At 48.0% G+C, this 20,311-nt stretch overlaps 1 protein-coding gene and 1 non-coding gene across 4 annotated transcripts in view; both read right to left on the reverse strand.

Annotated features, from left to right (window-relative positions):
* The window catches only part of IQSEC2 (IQ motif and Sec7 domain ArfGEF 2), a 77,736-nt gene that overhangs the window by 42,033 nt on the left and 15,392 nt on the right, over nt 1-20,311 (reverse strand). For all 3 annotated transcript variants that reach the window (XM_070502881.1, XM_070502876.1, XM_044763488.2), the window contains exon 2: nt 9,510-9,539. In XM_070502881.1, the coding sequence (XP_070358982.1) occupies nt 9,510-9,539 (30 nt within the window). The remainder of the gene's footprint in view (nt 1-9,509; nt 9,540-20,311) is intronic.
* LOC123282746 (U4 spliceosomal RNA) lies at nt 8,898-9,043 on the reverse strand. The gene has a single exon (XR_006522987.1). It is a non-coding gene; the product is annotated as a U4 spliceosomal RNA (small nuclear RNA).

Below are 20,311 nucleotides of genomic sequence, written 5' to 3' on the forward strand. Positions count from 1 at the left end.
AGGAATAGGAGCTGACAGGCAACAGGCTAGCCTTCCTGCCTTCCTGCCTCCCTGCCGGGGCAGCTAGTTCCTCTCAAGAAAGCCAAAGTGGCAAAGAGAGAGAGGCTCTCTGGACCATGGCAAAGTTAGCATCTGTGGGCCCTTAGTGGCCTCCTCTCCCTCTGCCCACCCCCAAAAGCCCCTTGATCCTCAGGACTCTGGCCTCAGCCCCTGCTTTTTTCTCTCCCCTTCAGCAACTCTTCTAGCTCCTGTGGCAGCTGCACCTCATGCCCATTTGCAGTTATTGCCCTAAGAGCTGCACCTCTGGCCCAAATCTTCCTCTTGGCCTGGCAGGAGTTGAGAGACAGAAATTCTAGTCCTGGCCCTAAGGCTGATGCTGTGTGACCTTGGACAAGGGCCTTCCCCTCTCTGGTGAGGCAAAGAGCCTACACTTTGGTGCTGGGTAGAGCTGAGTACAAGTTCCAGCTCTACCACTTTTTACCTGGGTAACCACTCTGAAGCCTAGTTTATTCCTCTATAAAAGACCAGTGGCAATTTCTACCTCACAGGTTCTCATGAGGAGTCAGTGAGACGAATGTGCACATGAGGAAGAGTCTCAGCTTAAGCCTGAGAGAGTCTGACCCTTCTCCCAGGGAGGCAGAGGAGACCCATGGGAAGGCTGTTCGTTTCAAAGATGTGAAGATTTCTAGGAAAATATCTCTTAATCTGGGCCACTCTCGGCATTCAGATATATCTGAGCATGTTGGGTAGACTCATGTGATGACCTACTAGTGGCTGAAAGAAAGAAGGAACTAAGGGTGAGGGGCTTGACCCAGCCACAGAGCACTGGTGGAGCCTTCATTCACTTATTCAACAGATCCTGTAGACTGCGCACTGGGCTGGGGCCGGATAACAGTGGTGACTAAGGGCAGTCAACATCCTGATCTCATGGAACTTATATCCAAGTGCGAGAAGATAGACATTCAACAACTAATAGAGTTAAGCTGGGCAGAAAGTGCAGGTAGCAGGGGGAGAGTGTTCCAGGCAGAGGAAACAGCTTGGGCAAAGGACCTGAGGTGGTATTTCCAGGAACTGCGAAGAGGCCAACATGGCTGACTGGAAAAAGCAAAGGGGAGAGGGGCAAGACTGGAGATGTAGGCAGGGGCCTGACCATGCAAAGCCTCGGAGGCCACGGTAAAGTTTCGGCATTTATACTAAGAGCAATGTGGCAGCAATCTGTGGTTCGTGGATAGGCATGGGGCGGCGGGGTCTCTGAAGCCCCTCAAGTTGTATGAAAAATTAATGAGAAAGCGCAAGTTTCTTGGGAGAGCATAGCTTTCATCAGATCCTCAGAGGGGTTTGTGTTCCCAAAAGGGCAGAGAAGCTCCTCATACGGTTCCATTCATTAAGTGCCTACTAGGAGCTAGTAGCAGGCATCCTAGAACTTTCTGTGAGCTAGCCCCTACCCTCCACCTCCAGCTAGTCTCAGCCTTCCCCTCAACTTCAACCTGTGCTCCACCCAGACAGAAGTGCTTACAATTCTCTGTCACACTTTGCTGTCCACGCCTCATCTTTGCTTGTGCTGTCCCCCTGCTCAAAAGACCCTTTCCCACCACCCCACTCCATCACCTCCCCACTTCACTAGCTCCCCCTTGTTCTTCACAAGTCAGCTCAGAGGTTGTGCCCTCTGGAAACCTGCCCTAAGTCCTACCCTGTGTCCTTCCTACCCTGTGTTTCTCTCAGCACTGTCTGTTCACATGCTGTTGCCCCTTCTGGGCCGAGAGTTCTGTGGGGACAGGGGGTCGTGTCTTATTCATCCCAGTGTCCCCAGCATCCAGCAAAGGGCACCTAGTCACACAGGTCAGCAAGTGTTGCAGGGAGACAGACAATCCACACTGAGGTGGAGGCTGCAAGATGGGCTGGTGGACACTAGAGGGCACTGCGGTCAGTGGAATCCTGGCCTGACACTGGCCAGGCTGACCCAGGCTGGGCGAGGAACCAGGCATGCATGGAAGCATGAAAATTCTGCTCCTGGGTCCTGCAGCTCCTCAGCTCTGAGCCTAATTGACCAGGGTCTCCATCCCAGCCTCCCAATTTACCTTCTACCTCCTTTCCAGACCATTTTTCACGACAGCCCTATCCCACTGCAGATACAGCTTTAGTTCTCCCCAAACACAGGTGCCAAACACTCCTCCCACAGCCCTGGCAGACCTTTTTTGCTCTGTCTGCAACACTTCCCACTTCTCCTCACTCCTCCTCACCCCTCACCTGGCTAACTTCTACTCCTCCGCCAAGTCTCAGCTTAGACATCAGCTTGGAGAAGCCTCCCTGACCCTCAGGTAGACTTCCGGGGTGGTCCCACAACACGCTACACTTCCCCTGTAATTGTCTGTAATTTGTTTCCTCATCTGGTTCCCAGCCAGACGTGAATTTCCTCAGAGCAGGACTCTATTATTCATCATTGTATCAACTGCATTTAATTCTGCACACTGCCTGGCACATTGTAGGTACAGAATAAATCAGCTTTGAGTGAATGAATGAATAAATGGATGGATGGATGACCTTGGGCAAGTCACTTTATCTCCCTAGGTTTCCGTTTCCCCATCTGTAAAGTGGGTACAATCACCCCTACTTGGCAGGGTCGCCAGGAGGATTAAAGATAATGTGTGTCGAGTGCTTCCTAACAATTCCTGACACACAGCATTTTTTGAATCACATCAATTAATAATATTTGGAAGAGCGAAAAAGGGGAGGGAAGGAGTTGAAGAAGACTCTGCCCTGAGCCTGGATGACCTCTCCCACTCAGATTTATCATTTGTATACAGAAGACGGCTTTAACAATAACAAGAAAACTATCCTTTTTATTAAAAATAACAACAGCACCTGCTATGTGCCAGGCTAGAAACAGGAGGCTCCCAAGGAGGTGGTGGGCAGCCTCTAGTCTCAGTCAGAGGATGTAAGGCCAGGGCCGAGGTCAGAGCTGTACACATTGCCCCTGCATCTGGAGAACAGTCATTACAGGCACAGCTGCTTCCAAACTCTTTACTCATAGGTGAAAACTTGTCTGAGGGGTCGTTAATTCCCTCTGTAATTAATGTAAAAACTGCAGGGTTTGTATTAAGGGAAAAGTAAGCTCAAGCGTCAAGCTGATAATATTGATAATATGTGCTTGTAATTACATACTGCAGATAACCATAAATTCAGTCACTGCACTAATAAAATGTAAAAATTCCTGAAGCAACCAAGAAGTTGGTAGCAGCTGTACCATGAGTAGCATTATGCCAGTTGTTCCGAGGCTATGAAAATCACCACACACTGGTAGCAATGGTAATATTCACTGTGCACCTAAAAGCTATTTTGGCATAAAATAAGGGGAAATTTTTACATAAAACAGGGCATTTTGATGTAAGAGCACAGAACTTGAAAGCATAGTGAGAAAAGGTCACTTTGCATTGGAGTAGGAAGCAAAACCTTGATGGAGGGGCAATCTTACAATCATGGGTGTCTGAGCAGACTGCTCCCCAGGCTCTGACCTCACTGTGGTCACTGCAGAAGAAACACCAAGTCCCAAGCATCTGACCTCTCTACCCTCACCCACTTCTAAGAGAACTGACTCCCACCTACAGCCCCTTGCCGCCTTGTGTTACCATAGGCTGGAGAGAAACACTGTCATATGGGGGTGGACCCTGAAGCTGGAAGGTAGCTTCCAGGTTGGCAGCCACATCAGGCTACGTGAATGTAGAGGAAGCCAGTCCAGAGAGAGGAGTCAGTGACAAAGAGATGACAAGGACTAAGCAAGCTATGAGAGAAGGAGGGAGACAGACATGGGCCCAGGTGATGCAGAGAGAGGAAGAGAACAATCTTGGTCCTTGACTTCTTGGTCCCTCTTCCAGTTGGCATGAGAGCTAGCTACACTTCATTTACTGTTCTACAATTCTGTGAGACATAGCCTCACAATAGTTCCCTGCCCCCCAACCCTTTATTCTTGAGCAAGTTTGAGTGGGTTTCTGTTCCCTGCAACAAAATGTACCCAGACTAAGACAAGGGAAAATTGGGGATATAAGTGCAGGGCTTGCATAAGCAAAAACACATAAAGAACACTTGTAGGGAGGGGTGGATGCAATTATAAAACATTTATGTTTTTTCACCCAAATGCTCCCTCATTTCCCGACACTTGCTACCACAGACACACGCTTATAGCCACACACTCGCACACACTGACATTCTGTGGCACACAGAAACAAATGCAGCAAAAACCAGCTTTGTTTCTATGCAGACACCCTGACATGCGTGGACATGTCAGCACACAGCGCTACCCCTGTGCTCTTCACACCCGCACAGACACAGAGCCAGCCAGCATGCAGGAGCGCACCCACACGCACGAACACAGTGGCATTGCCCAAAAGGCTTGGGGCAGGAGTGGAGGCTTCACTGGGCTCGGCGCACCCTCCCTCCCCAGCTGCCAAGTGACTCATTCCCAGGGCTGCTAATTAAAGCCAGGACAGAGGGGACAGAGGCGAGGGGAGGGGAAGTGCAAGGGGAGAGAAGGCAAGTTTATTTTGGTGCCAACCAGGCACGCAGCCAGCTTAAGGGTCACCCACTTTGTGGGGCCAGGCTGGGCAGGGGCAGAGGAATGCAAATGCAAAGGAGAGGACCCTCTTAGCCCTTCTTGCCCCTCGTGAGCTCCCTGGAAAGGTATCTCCTTTGGGAAAATTACCCAACTCCACCTGCCTCCCTCTTCCTCCATCCCACTGTTAGATTCCAGCTCTACCCCCTCTAGACTCTTGTCCTTACAACCGGCTTCTCCTCATTAGCACACTCCCATTTGGGCTTGCCAGAGCTAGCTCATCTGTATCTGTACCTCACTTCCATCCCCCCTCCATGCATCACCCACCACAGGCCCAGTACACAGGGAATGCTCTGTATGTACTCCCGGAATACAACTGGGTTAACCCCAGGATAGCATGGTGACCACAACTCTAATGGTCTGGATTCCCTATGCTGGTTCTACCATGGGGTAAATCACTTTAGCTCTCTAAGCCTTCGTTTCCTCATCGGTAAAATGACAAGACTATAGGATTATCGTGAGGATTAAATGAGAGAACACAGGTAAAGTGCCCAGCATGGTGCCTGGCATATAACAGCTTTAGCTATTACCCAGTAAGTGCTGCTGCTGCTGCTAACTAACACCCTGCCTCAGGCCTAGGGTAGCAGCAATTATCCAGAGCCAAGTTCCAAGCCTGGCCCCACCACGTATTACCTGGGGACCTCAGACAGGTCCCATAAGCTCTCAGAGTATTGTCTCATATGTAAAATGGAGATTCGCAATATGACCCCATAGATTTACTGTGAAGATTTGAGGATGTCAAGTGTGCTGTGTGGAGCTCAGCTCTTAGAAGCAGCTAGATAAATCGTAGCACTGATTACTAAGGATAGCAGGAAGAGCTCAGACCCTTGGGCCAAAGAAGCCCAGGAGAGAGGAGGCAGTCAAGGTGGATTAAGGCAGCCAGGGAAGGCTTCCCAGAGTGGGTAAGGCTGAAGTTGGACCCCTCAAAGCCAGAGAGCATTCAGCAGGCCATGAGCAATGAGCTTCTAGGCAAAGGAAGTGTGGCAACAGAGAGCTGCGCAGGGTGGGCAATCAAGCTGTGCTGAACAGGAGGCAGCATGGGAGGGAAGAGCTGGATGTAGCTGGGGCAGCTCTGGGGACTGGTGGTGTCTTGGACATGTGGATGGGGGAACTACGGAAGGTCCATGAAGTCTCAGCCACCCCAGATTGCCAGGAGGTCAAAACAACGAAGAATCTTAGAGATTATCTAATCCAAACTCCCGTTGGACAGATGGGGGCACTGAGGCCCAGAGTGGGAGGCCTCCTCTGGGAACAGAGCCAGCAGTGGCTCCTCCTCCCACTTCTCCTCCTGACTGCAGTGGCAGCTGCTCCCGTTGCCACGGAGACATCCCTGGCTCCCCCACCCCCTCCTTCCTTCCCTAGCAACAGGCCACCTCCTCTGGCTCTCCTCTTTGCGTGCCTAGCAACCCCAGCCTGGTCCCTAGGGCCCCTGTGTTCCAGCCTGACCTCACTTCAGCTGCAGCATTTCCAGGCCTGGGCTCCCTCTGCTTCTGGTGGCAGAGTTATTGGCCCCCACTGCCCCTCTCTGTTTTTAAGTTCCACACTTCACATTTCTCAAGCTTGCCGATCCAGTATATGACAATGGAGTGGGTTAGGGGAGGGCGCAAGGCACTATACAATGTAATGAGCCACTATTTTATGCTGAGCACTGCTTTACTTCAAGTTCTCTCATCAACCCAGAGAAGTCAGAATTATTGTCCCCATTTTACCAATGAGGAAACTAAGGATCAGAGAAGTTAAGTGATTTCACAAAGAGCACACACAGCTAGGAAGTAAGCTCTGCCGACAGCTAGCTTTGTGACCTTGAGCCATCACCAGTCCCTCTCTGGACCTTGGTTTAAGGTGCCTGTAGGTTGACAACTTCTCACAAATCTACAGGAAGTCCGGGCACCTTCCTCTGCCCACAGCCCTCCTGCACCACCAGTTGTTCAGCTCTAATTAGACTCCACACTTCCTCTGGCACCCCATCCTTAGAAGCCCTCAAGCCGGAGCCCTGCCACAGGTGGTTTTCAATCCAGCAACCCCACTCACTCCTTGCTGTTCTGCTTCCACAACAGCCAAGGCCTAGCCCCTCTCCTTGGTGTTCCTTCTATGTTCCTAACCTTCCCCCTCCACACACTCCCAATGTTTATTAGATGAGGACACTGGGGCTCCAAGGGGCGAACAGATTTGTCCAAAGTCACATAACTAGAAAGGAACCTAGCCATAGACGGAGCCCTGTGCCTGGATCCAGTTGCCGCCCTTTCTATGCTGCAGAGCCCAGCCTCTCTCCTCCAACCTTCCCCAGCTCCCACTGATGACAGAAGGCATGTGTGATCCAGCCCCAACCAGCATTCTGAACTTTAACATTTGCTTCTTTCCTGCCCAGATCGTTTTAGCCCAACCGACTACCCCCATCTCTAGTTCCACCTCACTTCCGATGCATGCTGGTTCCACTTCCAGGGCTGCCCTCCTTATGCAAAGTGTGCATGTTAGTCCTCCACAGCCCAGCTCAGGAAGCTATCCCTGACCCCTAACTGAAGTAAGCTCAAGAATTTACATGCAGGTCCTGAGAGCATCATCAGACGGCCCCACCTGGCCCTGGTTCCAAGATAAACGGTCTTCCCACCACGTTTGCAAGATCTTGCCCCACAAGGGCTGTGTTTTAGGCCCCTCCACAGCCCAAGTTTGATCCTTGTTCTCCAGTTGCCAAGTTCTCAAGGCCCCTGTAGCCTCCTTGACTGTGGGCCCAGGATAGATGTCGGGAAGCATGTCTTAGTTAAACAAACGCTGGTTTTGGAACCAGACAGCCCAGGGTATGAGTCAGAGTGATGCCACCCTGCCCCACTGCTCTTCTTTCCTTGGGCAAGGCATTGACCCTCTGGGGAAGTTCATTTTCCTCATCTATAAATTAGGGATCCTAATCCATGTCTAAAAGGGTGGTTGTGAGCATCAAATAAGATCATGTTCAGAGTTCTTAGTATGTAAGGAGCAAATGATAACTGTTATTATTACTAATATTAGGATGAGGATGATTATTATCTGCAAGACTGTCAAGAGCTCCCACAGGGATGGCATGGGCAGAGCTCTTAGCTTGATGCCAGGCAGACCTAGGTTTGAATCCCAGCTCAGCCATATATTAGTCGTGTAGCTGTAGGCAAAACCCATAACCAGGCCGAGCTTCAGTTTCCTCAACTGTAAAGCAATGATGATAAGGTCGGCCCAGGTTCCACCTACAGCGTCAGTGAGAGGATCACGCCAAAGAATTTCCCTGACAACTTCTGTAAGTTGTAAAGGCCCAATATATGTCACCATATGACTTGTGATTATGATAATTATTAAATACCCTGAACTATAGGTCGCAAGAACTCCCCTGCTGGCAGGAGCTGCGAGGTAGAGATGCCTTCAATTGGGTTCATCGACAAGTAGCAAGCATAGCAACAAGGACGCCTGGGGTCCTGTGCTCAGAGTCAGCCCAAGTTGCCTTTCTCCAAACCCACAGTGGGACAGTAGGATCCACATCATTTGCTAGACTCGTGCCTTCCTAAATGCTTGGACAGGCTGTGTCCATGCCGTACTCCTTGGCCGCATGCTGGGACTAAATGTGTCTCATCATATACCCCTTGCCTAGACACTGGGCCTGACTGCATCCATCACATTCTTCCTGCTTTTCTGCTGGCCAAGTGAGCTCCCATCCCACAGCCTCTACTTTGGCCCTAGGCATGAGTGTGCTCATTCCATACCCCCTGCCTGGGATGCTAGGACATGGTGTGTCTCATTACACACCTCCGTCTGTATGCTGGGATCCTCTGCCCCCCCCCCTCCCATATCCACTGCCTGCATGCCAGGACCTGGTCTGCTGCATATGGTTGGGCAAGCTGTGCCTTGCACAAGGGTTCATAGCCAAGAGGGCATGAGTTGGAGCTGAAATCCAACCTGTGCTCTCCGCTCACCGAGCTGGGAACCCTGGTAAAGGGCTGCAGTATATCAATGGAAAGGGAACGTTCCTCCAATCCACTGATCCATTCAGTGGATTCTACTCTTCACAAACGTCCTGTATATGCTAGTCCAGCGTACCCATCCTATGCTTCTGCTGCCTGGACCCATGTCATCTCAGAGGCCCACCCCATCGCCCCTGACCTGGGTGCTAGGAGTGACTGGGCCCTACCCTCAGTCCCCCATCATTCTCAGAGAGTCCCTATACTTGACATTCGTGCTTCACAAAGCTTCTGATAGGTTAAGGCCTAGGAAATGCACAAATAGCCCTTGTCTCTACCCTAGTTTTACTCCCACCTCAAGTGGCAGATTGATCACACCTTAAAATCTTACTAAAGCTTGTAAACCTTTTTTATCAAGCATGCAAAAAAAATGTGCAGTTATCATAATGTATATTTCTATTAGCAATAATCGCGCCTCAGATAAACCTCATTGGCTACGATACTGCCATTGCACAAAGCTCATAATGTATATTTCTAATGTGTAGAATGTGTCACATCAAAAGTCTATCCAAATCCCACTACTCAGGGCTAGTGCAGTTCAGGGTAGAGCGCAAACGCCAGACCAGGGAAGCACCACTTCTATTGTGCTCCCCTCTCCTAGGAGGAGAAGATGTCAAGTTCAGGGCTGACCTCTCTGTAGGTTGGCTTTCTCATCTGGGCAGCTCCCATGAGCCCCTCCAGGGTTCAGCCCAGGCCCTGAATCATTTAGGGTCAGAAGAACTGAGGAGCAGTTTTCAACTCCCTCCCCATGCCCGTCACATTCACCCCAGCCCTCCAGCCCACTCCATACCCACCCCTAATACCAACAGGACAAAACCCCTGGAGTTGGCCCCCACCCCTGCCCTTGGATCCCGAAGTAACAAAATGGAGACCCCTAGCCCAGTCCCTGCTCCATCTCCCAACAACAAAAGAAAGGAGGTACTGACCTGACTGTTCTGGAATTCTCACCATCAGATCTGAAAAGGAAACAGAAAAAAACCTGACAGTCAGCATACGCTCTCTACTCTTCTTCTCCCTCTGCCCTAGGCAGTGGCCTTGAGGCCTAACACGTTATGAAAATGAGGGGTAGGGTATTTCGCGTAGAGAGAATAGCCAGTTCAAAGGCCGTGAGATGGCAAAGGGCCTGGCCAGTTGTTGGGACAGGGAGGAGGACAGTGTAGCTGAGGTGAAGTGAGTGAGGGGAAGTATGGTCAGAGGTGAGGTCCAAGAGGTGCCAGGAACCAACCATGTGGGGCCTGGTGGGTCATGGTGAGGAGTGAGGCCTTCCTCGGAGTGGCTGAGAGGCAGTCTGCAGCTGCAGGCATGGGCAAAGCCCAAGCTTTAAACACAGAGAGACCTAGCTTCAGATATTGACTCTGCCACTTACCAGGCCTGTGACCCGGGCAAGTCACTTCCCCTCTCGGAATCTGAGCCTCAGTCTCCCCACTTGTAACATCAGGCCAATCCTCATAGGGCTGTTGGGTGATTCAGCCCTTTGGAACCCAGCAGACAAATGCCAGGTATTATTAACAACACGGAAAAGGCTTTGCCAATTGCCTGGTCCAAGCTGCTTATTTTCCAGATGAAGAGAATTAAGCTGAGAGGGTAAGTCAGTCAGCTGCTGGGCTCCTTTCTATTACATTGGTCTGCCTTCTTCATCATGAGGCACCCTCAGAGGCAAAGGAAGGGCAAGGGAAGAGAATGGAGTTGGGGACAACTTTGAGGGAACCAAGGAAATGAGTGAAATCTGAACCACACCCCTCCAGCTGCTCCTCCCCGAGAGGAATGTGTGTGCATGCACACATGTATGTGCGTGTGTGTGTGCGTGTAGTGGAGGGAGGGTTAGGACAGTGGAGCTAGTGCGTTGTTGGTGGGGAAGGGGAAGAAGAAGGATGAGGGAACTTGGAAGAAGAAGTGGGAGAGTGCGGGGGGCAGCCTTCCTCATTCCCTTTGTCTTCTTCCTCCTTCTTTAACTATCCTCCAGCCCCTGCACCCCATACTGACTGCAGAGAAGACAGAGATAAACACATCACAGGCTCTGTCCTCAGGTGAAAGAACCAAGACCACCTTAGCGAGGGGAGCATCATCTATGCTGAGTGAAAAATGAGAGAAGGACCCACAGGGAAGGGGGGTGAACCTCAGAAGGGAGCATTTGTTGGAAGAGTGAATGGAACACCCACCACCGAGGTGGGGCAGGCAAGCGTCAGGGTGCTGGAGCTCAGACAGTGAGTGAGTACAGCGCTTCCAGTGCTGCTACTCACTAGCCATATAATCCAAAAGGCACTCCCCTAGGTCCAGCTGCAGCTTTTTCACTTGTCAAATGGAGCAGGGGGTGAGAATCCCTTGACTGTGAAGCTCAGCCAAGTACAGTGCCTGGTACATAGGGCATGCTCAGCCAACGACAGTGGTACTACTCTTTAGCCTTCACAACCCCGTAAAGGGACAGAGGACCAGAGCCACAGAGCACCGTTTCACATTTATTAAAACTTTCCATCTCACTCAGCAGCGAAAAGATTGCATCTGAGGCCTGGCTCAATTATTCACAGGCACCAGGCCAGACGGGCCTAACTTCAATGACTCTCCAGCTGCCTATAAAATTGAGGCCAAGCCCCTCAGCCTCTCTCCCTCTGCTCCAGGCTGGCTGGTCTCCTTACCACTCCACCCCACCCCCGAAACCCCAGCACATACTTATCCAGTCTACTGGATACCAGGCCCCAACTCAGGAATAAAAACCCTCAAGGAGCTCGTGAACTGGTCCCCCACCTCAGTCTACTTGAGAGCATAAGCAACAAATATAAACATCTCCACTAGCATGTGAACGATCACTGAGCACTACTACGTTCCAGGCATGGTGGCAGGCTCTTCTTGTGCATGTCTCCTTTGATCCTGCAAAGTGGGAATTACTCATCCAACTTTGAGATGATGAAACTGAGACTCAGAGAAGTTGAAATGATTTGCCCCAGGTCACACAAGTAGGGGAGCTTAGAGCGAACCCCAAAGCTCGTCCTCTTACCACCACGCTCCACTGTCCCAGTAGCTCAGTGTCAGGCACTTGTACACCCTTAAACTAAGTTCCTTTATCCCAGTTCCCCAAGGTCAAGACAGACCCTTCCTCTCCAGGGTTCTTTCTTCTGAGAGGTTATCAGATATGTACCTCTGCTTCAAAAGCATTTCTATACGATGGGTTACAGTGGTTAAGATGTCAGCTAAGGGGAGCAAAAGAGCTCCAAGTCATGATGCAGAGCTAATTAGCCAGTTCTCTTCACTGTAGACTGAGTCTACTAGTTTGAGGGTATACGGCATCATAGGACCCTTGGTGTGGGAGTGCATCCCACCTCAGGGGTTTACAGCCCTTTATACATTTAGTATATTATTGGTTATGTATAGATAACACTCATCATTAACGTTGTGCTATCCTATGCCTCTTCAGGGCGAATGCCCTACCCAACGGTCAAAAAACCTCTCACGCCACGAAGCTGGGCCACCACTCTTTTGGGAGGCAGCACAGACTGGTATAAACAATGCTGGGCTCTCTTATGACTCATGCTTTATCTGGCAGCGTAGACTTAGACAAGTCACTGCTCTCTGGACCTTGGTTCCTCATCTATAAGACAATAGGGCTCTGTTAGTTGAGTTCCAATCTTCAGGCCCTAAAATATTTCGTTTTCTTAAGAATCCCAAAGTTTCTCTCTTTTATCAACTGGATTCAGCTATCTACACAAAGAAGCAAAGACCCAGGGCTCCAGGGCTCCCCGTATCAATCCATGTCAGGAGAGGAGATTAAAGATTTCTCCTGCTACTCCCACAGGCTTCTCTTAATGAAAGTCCACTTAGGATCCCAGTTTTCTCAAAAGGCTTGGCTATGCCAGTTCCCGTCCTCAGGAGCAAAGCTCAATAAGCGGTAATTTATTGAAGCCTATGGGTATAGGGAGTATATTTTCTGAACCAAAAACTCGGCGTGTATTCTGATGAAGGATTTTGATGTTGCTGCTTCCAGGTACAAGAGGCAATCTGGTAGATGGGGGAGGGGAGAATGGCAAAATATCGGAAGTTCCTGAACCATCTGGGGACTTATGGGGACAATAGGGCAGAATAATTGAAAAGAATATAGGCCCTCAAGTTGCCATATTGGGGTTTCTGCCCTCATCTCCTGACTGGATTCCCTGCCTCTGATTTTGATCCTCCAAGCCAACTATAAACAGTACCTGGGGAAACAATAGGGTGCATCTCTCCAAGAACCTGGAATTAGATAAACAAGGTTGTCCTCTGAGAGCTAAGCTAATAAACATAAAATGCATCAGAAATGAGATATGCCAAGTTACCTGAAAGAGCCAGACTGGTCCTCAAGCCAAGATTTCAGTAACATGTCTAAAAAATCAGGTGTTCAACAGAAAGGAGATTGAACACCAATGAAGGTAGATTTTTTTTTAAGGAAACTTGAAGGGGTGAACAGGGTTCTTCTCAGGAATTTCCCAAGGAGAAAGAGGTGGGTACCCTGGCCCAGGGGTCACACAGGTCTCTCTAAACGCTGAGAACCAGCCCTGGGGCAGCCAGGTACCTTCTCTCCCAAACATCAACTTGTCTAACCGCAAGTCTCTTTAATGGACAGCTCCCTTCTCACACTGGCTGTTAAAGGAGCATCTCTAAAGCGCAAATCAGTTGACGTGGTTCTCCCGCTTCAAATATTCAGTAATTTCCCCAGCAACATCCCTGCCAGACAAACCAAGCTCTCCAAAGCTCTAAATCTCACTCTGCCCTCCCATTTACTTTTTTAGCACATCTAGTATTTGCTACCTGGAACACTCTTGCCTCTCTTCATGGTTTTTAATTTTTTTTAATTTTATTAAAGCAATACCTAAAATACTTTAAAAAGTCAAATTGTAAAAGAATCTTAACAAAAATAATATTCTCTTTTTCAACTTTTTATTTCTTTCTGAGTTCACGTTCATATTTCTAAAGTATATGGTCATATTGTTAATCCATTTTTGAAATTTTTTTCTTACGTGTGCTTTTTAAATTTTATTTTTTACCAAAGTAATACATGTATACAGATTTTTCAAGTCACCCAGTACTGCAAGGATTATAACAAAAAACACAAATTCCCCACTGTACCCCTCCTTACCCTCAACTCCCACTCTCAGAGAAAAACCATTTTTGAGTCTTTTAACTGCTTTTTCGGCTATTTACCTCCTCGTTTCTAAAAAACACATGCATGCTTCTATTTCTTGATTTATTTTTTTAGTTTTATATATTATGTACTAAATTCCTACTATGCAGGGAGAGGACAGAGCACTCCTACACGCACCACCACCTCTAGCCCCCAATCCTCATGCAGGTGCGCGTGGCCCCTCCTCTCACACTACCACATAGTTATCCATGAAGTATTGGTGAAATCAATATTGGTGGCTTACATTATTATGACTGCATCGATACTAATAATGGATAAATCATGTCATATGCTATAATTACATTTCCTTTCTCATACAACTTTTTCTTTTCTCTGGCGTTGATTACTATTATCTTTTTTTGCTTGTTTCGTTTTCTTCACATATATGATCAATTCTCCCCAAACTCTGCCACAAATGCAGTTCTCCTCTCAATCTGTTTCGACACATCAGGTCACCTATTGGAGCTTTTTCCTTTGAGACATCTGTCCCTGCTGTGATCTAGACTGGTTGCTCTCTAGGCCTGCACAAGGTTGCCCTAAGATCTTCTCCCTTCTCCACCATTCTGGGAATCCTTTCACCTCTCTTTTGTGTTGGAGTTCCCGTTTTCTAGATTTCTTGGCCATTTTTCTGAGTTTTTGTCCACATTTTGCTGGAGCTCATTCTCCAGTGCTTCCTGAGAAAGGAGGCATAGGACATAAAATCTTTAAATCTCACATGTCTGAAAATGTCTTTATTACACCCTCACTCTTGATTGATAATTCAGCTGAGTATAGACTTCCGGGTTGGAAATTATGTTCCCTTGGAATTTTGAGAACACTGCTCCATTGTCTCCTAGCTTCCAGTGTTGCTGTTGAAAAGTCCAATTGCCATTCTTTTTCCTGATCCTTTGCATATGGTATGTTTTTTCTCTGGAAGCTTGTAGGATCTTCTCTTTATCCCTGGTATTCTGAAATTTCACAGTGGCATACCTTGGTGTGGCTCTTTTTATCATTTATTTTGCTGGTTACTCAGTGGGATTTTCATTCCTTCAGTTCTGGGACATGTTCTTATATTATGTCTTTGATCATTTCCTTCCTGCTGTTTCCTCCATTCTCTATTTCTGGAACTTCTATTGTTGGATGTTGGAGTTCCTCAACTGATCCTCCAGTTTTCTCATATTTTCTCTTCTGTTGTCCATCTCTTCATCTTGTTATTCTGCTTCCTAGGATATGTCCTCACCTTCTAGTTTCTAATCCTTCTGCTGAAATCTTTATTTTGGCTCTCAGTATCTTTAATTTCCCAGGTAATGTTTGCTTTTTTGGTCATTCTTGCAGGTGGATGGTCTTCTTCAAATAGCCTTGTACTATCTGATCATCTCTGGCTACCTAAGGCTTGGGGATTTTTTAAACATTAGTCGTATTGAGCTTTAATTTACATAAAATGAAATATACCTATCTTAAGGGTCCTTGGCTAGTGATCCTTGGTGATCAGTTCCCATGACACTAACAAGCTGATGGGAAGCTCTGTGTTGATGGAGCTTGACAGGTGGTAGGCTTCACTACAGAGTTACTGGGTTGAAAACCTGTTCTTTTGTTGGAACACTCCCAAAAGTCACCTTTTGGAGGTCTTTTTCTGGGGCCTTTCAGTTTCCCTGGAGAGGAATCCTTTGCTCTCTTGCATGCTTCTGACTACGTGTCCTGGAAATAGGGGATGGATGGCAGTTAGGGCTTCACTGTTTTAGGATGCAGATCCTTTTTGTGTGCAACCCTGTTTCACCCCATCCTTTATTGCGCCTGATGCCCCCAATCCCAGAGCCTTTTAACTTCAATTTCTCCAAAGAATCAACCTCCATCTGCGGAGATGGGGCTGGCGGAGTCTGGGGGGGAATCCTTGACTGGAGGGGGCTGAGGAGAGGCTAAGAGGGTCTGTTAACAGACTTTCAATGTTCTCCCTGTTTTCAGTTCTACACCTCACCCTGCCGTCTGTGGTTCATAGTACCTCTGAATTCTGAGAATTTCTGGGGCTCTCTAGGTGTAATAGTTTACTTCTGGCCAGCATCCCAGACCTTAAATGTTTCTACGGTTTTTTACTCCTTTACTCATAGTTCAGTGGGATTTGGGGAAGCAGCAGAGATAAATAAGTTTATTCAATTTGTTGTGTTTAACAGGAAGTTCCCCTTCTTATTCCAGCCAACTCCTATTCATCCTCCATGACTCATTTAAGCAAGACCTCCTCCAGGAAGCTTATCTTAATGTCCCTAGGCTGGATGAGGAGGCTCTCTTCTGTTCTCCCACAGAATCCTTTTCTTGCCTCCATCACAGCCCTGATCAAACTGTTCTGAAAGTGTCCATTTCCATGCCTGACTCTCCCTGCAGACTGGGAGCTCCTGGCAGTCTGGTGCTATGTCTTAGTCATGCCCATACCCCCAGTTCCCTAGGTCTGGTCCACAGAAGTACAGAGTAAGCACATGGTGATGGAATGAATGAATAAATGAATGACTATAAGAATCAATCAGACCCAGGCACATGGACCATCTAGAAAGGGAAATAAGCTGAATACGATTATTCCTATAAAAGGTCAGTTCATTAAAAGTTGTAATGTGCAAGGATGCTCACTGCAGCATGATTTAGACCAGTGAGAAAATGGGCTCGGCTTCTATGCCCTACCTTCAGAGGATGGTTAAGTACATTACGGTATATCAGTTACCATGAAAAATGATGCTTATGAAGAATATGCAATTACATGGGGAAATGCTCAAATGAAACAAGCAAGAAAAAATTGTATGTGCTGTATTATTTCAAATATATGAAAAGAATGCAGAGAATGAGAGAAATGCACTAAATGTTCAGAGTGGCTGCCTTTGTTTGCTGTAATTATGGGTAATGTTTTTCTCCTCTACTTTTCCAAGTTTTTCTAAGTTTTTTAATGGAGGAGTGCATTACATGTATAATTTTTAAAAAGCTCTTAAGAAATGAAGATAAGTGTCCTGAGAGTGCTATGAACAAAACACTGTGAAAGAGACCTAAGGGTTTGTGTGCACATCCAGCAGTGCTTGCTGGGAAGGCTCCGTTCTTCACTGGCCAGAGACCCTGAAGGCCCGCACCCATGGAACGCCGCGCCACCCCCCTCACTGCAAAGCAGGACCTACTTCAGGAAGCCAAAGGAGGAGGATCTTGGAGCCCAGCCTATTACAAATCACAGTATCATAGGCCGTACTGGGAAACAGAAGCCCTTACACTGGGCCCCACACTTTAGAGGCCCTTCTCTGTGAGGTAAAGAGTCTGTGGGGCTAAAGGAATATGCTCATCAGCATCTTTGCCCCCCTCCCTTCTAGACTGCACTCTAGGTACCCAGGACCCCAGCAGTCCCTGCCCATATTCCTTGAGCTTGCTTGCAGGAGCTGTGTAATCTTATTAACCAGATCCATCTGCTAGGCTCAGCGGGTGGCTAAGGGGAAGGGAAGATAGATAGGACTTGGATGTGGGCTGGGTTGTCCATAGACATCTCTAGGTTCCATATGAACCAGAGGTGGGAAGAGAAGGGAGGACAGCCAAGGGCCTCAACTGGTACCTTGCCTGGGCCCCACAAATACAGAGGCAGGCAAATCCATAGGTCCCTAGGCCTCAAGATTTGTAGAAGGGCCTACTCGTGAGCATTGGACAGATCTGAATTCAAATCCACTTATTTGCTGTGCAACCATGGATGAGTCCGTTCCCCTCTCTGAACTTCAGTTTCCCCAACTATAAAATAGGTAGTAATAAAAATTCCAACTTCAGAGAGTTTGGTGAAGCTTGCCGGGGGCACAATGGCTTAGCAGTTATGAGCACAAGCTTTGGGTCAGAGAGACCTAGGTTCAAATTCCAGCTCTGCCCCTCTTAACTGTGATTTACATCTCTACAGCACAGTTTGCTCATCAATATAATAGAGATAATAATAGCACTAAGTAGATAAAGTTGTTGGAAGGATTACGGTTGTAATGAATACGTAATAACATTGGAAAATGCTTAAATGAGAAAAGGTTGCTTAAAAGGTTGTGCAAATATTGGTTATGGTAGAGTTGACTGGACCTTATGCATTCCCCATCCCCCTGCCCAGCTTTATTTTTCTCTATAGCACTTACCTCTATTTGACATATTCTGTATCTTCTTGTTTATTTGTTTCTTTTCTGTCCCCGCCCCTCACATTCACACACTAGAAGGTCAGCTCTGCAGGGCAGAGGTTTTGTCAATTTCGTTCACTGTTTCCAAGTGCCTGGAACAGTGGGAGAATGATGATTTTCTTCAATAGTCGAGTAGATATCTGCCACGTAGACAGGGGTAAAAAAGCATTCCTGGCCAGAGGACAGCCAGAATACAGGCATGGAAGCATAAAGAAGTCCACTATGCTTAGGGAACCCTAGATGGCTCTTTACAGCTTGAGTGCAGGGTCAGGAAGGGAACAGAATGGCTAGAAAAATGAGTGGAGCTGTGGTCTTACCCAAAGGAGCACACAAGAGCTTTCCTAGACCACAGTGGCATGAAGACCTACTTGTGACAGCCAGGAAGTGGAAAAGCACTAGGGGAGAGGCAAAGATGCCTCTCAAATTCAAATGCCAGCTAAATCACGATAATGTGAAAAGCAAAAGTAAAAACCTTTTGAAAGATAATTCAGGTAGAGAGGAAGACTCCTTTCTAAGAGGCCAATTTAAGCCAAGAATCCGCCCTAGAAATGACAATAGCCAGGTATAGAAGTCAGGTGGATAAGGTAATGGTGACATGCAAGAAAATCTTTAAAACATTATTAAAAGAGAAGAACAACTAGAGGAACCACAGGACAAATCAGAAAGCTTGCTGGATAATGTAACAGCTTTCCGCAATGAATCCACACAACACCAAAGGCCAAGATGGGGGCAGAGATGCAAAAGGAAGGCCGTGGTGGTTTCAGTTGCTGGTTATCCCTTTGCTGCTGATTACTCTTCCTAGAGTCCTTGTTTACCACCACTCGCTGAACAAGCTCTGGGATGATAAGGATGATGATGATCATGATGATGATGGTGATGATGATGATGATAAAGATTGCTGTAAACTTCAAAGGAGATATTTGTCTATCACTTTTAAAATTCCTTTTTCAGGAAATAAAGAAGCAAGTATCACTTCACATTTTTGTTTTAAAGAGAAGAAAGACAGGCAGTGACTACAACAGAGAGAGCCTTGAACACCAGGCAACAGAGGGTGAACTTCATCCTGTAATTGCTGGGGAGCCCCTGGGCAACTTGGCCCAAGGAGGAGGGAGGTCAAATGCTGCCTTCCTAACCTCATGCTCCTTTCAATCACTAAAGCAGGCTTTAGTTGGTCCTTAGCATATTCTTTCTCTTTTTTTTTTTTGAGGAAGATTAGCCCTGAGCTAACATCTGCTGCCAATCCTCCTCTTTTTGCTGAGGAAGACTGGCCCTGAGCTAACATCCGTGCCCATCTTCCTCGACGTTATATATGGGATGCCTGCCACAGCATGGCGTGCCAAGCGGCGCCATATCCTCACCCGGGACCAGAACCGGCAAACCCCGGGCCACCAAAGCAGAACGTGCGCACTTAACCGCTGCGCCACCTGGCCGGCCCTATTCTGCTTTATAATAATCCAAAAAGAATAAAGTGACTATTTATGAAGCACCTACAATGGTCTAGGACTTGTGTTTTCTTCATAACAGCTGCACAAGGAAGTTACTATTCTTCTCATTGTATAGATGTGAAAACTGAGGCTCAGAGTAGCAATGTGATTTACCTAGAGTCACACAGCTAATAAGTAGTGAAGCTGAGATTCAAGTCTGGGTCTGTCTAACTCCAAAACTAATGCTTTTAACTGTTATAGCTGCAGCTTCCTTCTACCACGCCAGAGCTAAGCAGCACTTCATCTCCCATACCAGCTTGCAAGTTTGGCCTCTTTCCCTCACCTGGCTCTGATCTCTCCTCCGCATAGTGCAGCCCAAGTCTCCCCACACCACGAGCATTCAAGGAGTGCTTCTGGAAGAGACAATCATTCAAGGACAGAAGTGGGGAGCACCAAAAAGGGAAAGTGGGGTTATACAGAGGTATTGCAGTCCAGATCAGCTCAGAACTATGGTAAAAAAAAAAAAAGAGAGAGAGAGAGAGAGAGAGAAAGAGAAAAAGAGAGAAAGAAAAGGAAAATGGAACTGGCTCTCCAGCCCTCCCTTCTTGCCTCCCTCTGCTGGAGGCAGAGGGATGGAGGTTCAGCCATGATGGGAAAGAGAGTAGGCGGCAGCAGGAGCAGCCAGAGCAGCCTGCTGTGGCAGAAGCCTCAGCTCAGCCTCAAAGCCCCCTCCCGTGTGCTTGGGGCCCACCTCTGGCCCACCTGCTCCCACTGCCTAAGCAAAGGAGGCTGGGCTGCTCTCCAAGCACCCACCCACTCCTGCCAAACCACAGCTCACAGCAGGCCCAGATCGTCTCGAGTCACAGAGAGAGCACCCAGAGAGGTGGAGGGGCTGGCCCAGGGGTCTAGAGGGAGACAGTGGCAGGGTGGGGGTCAGAACCCAGGGCTCCAGTTCCTCAGCTGAGGGCTGTCTTGACTACATGGTCTAAATGGTAGAAGCAGAGAAAATGGGGCACTCT

Source organism: Equus asinus, chromosome X (assembly GCF_041296235.1).
Source record: "Equus asinus isolate D_3611 breed Donkey chromosome X, EquAss-T2T_v2, whole genome shotgun sequence".
NCBI classification, from domain to species: domain Eukaryota; kingdom Metazoa; phylum Chordata; class Mammalia; order Perissodactyla; family Equidae; genus Equus; species Equus asinus.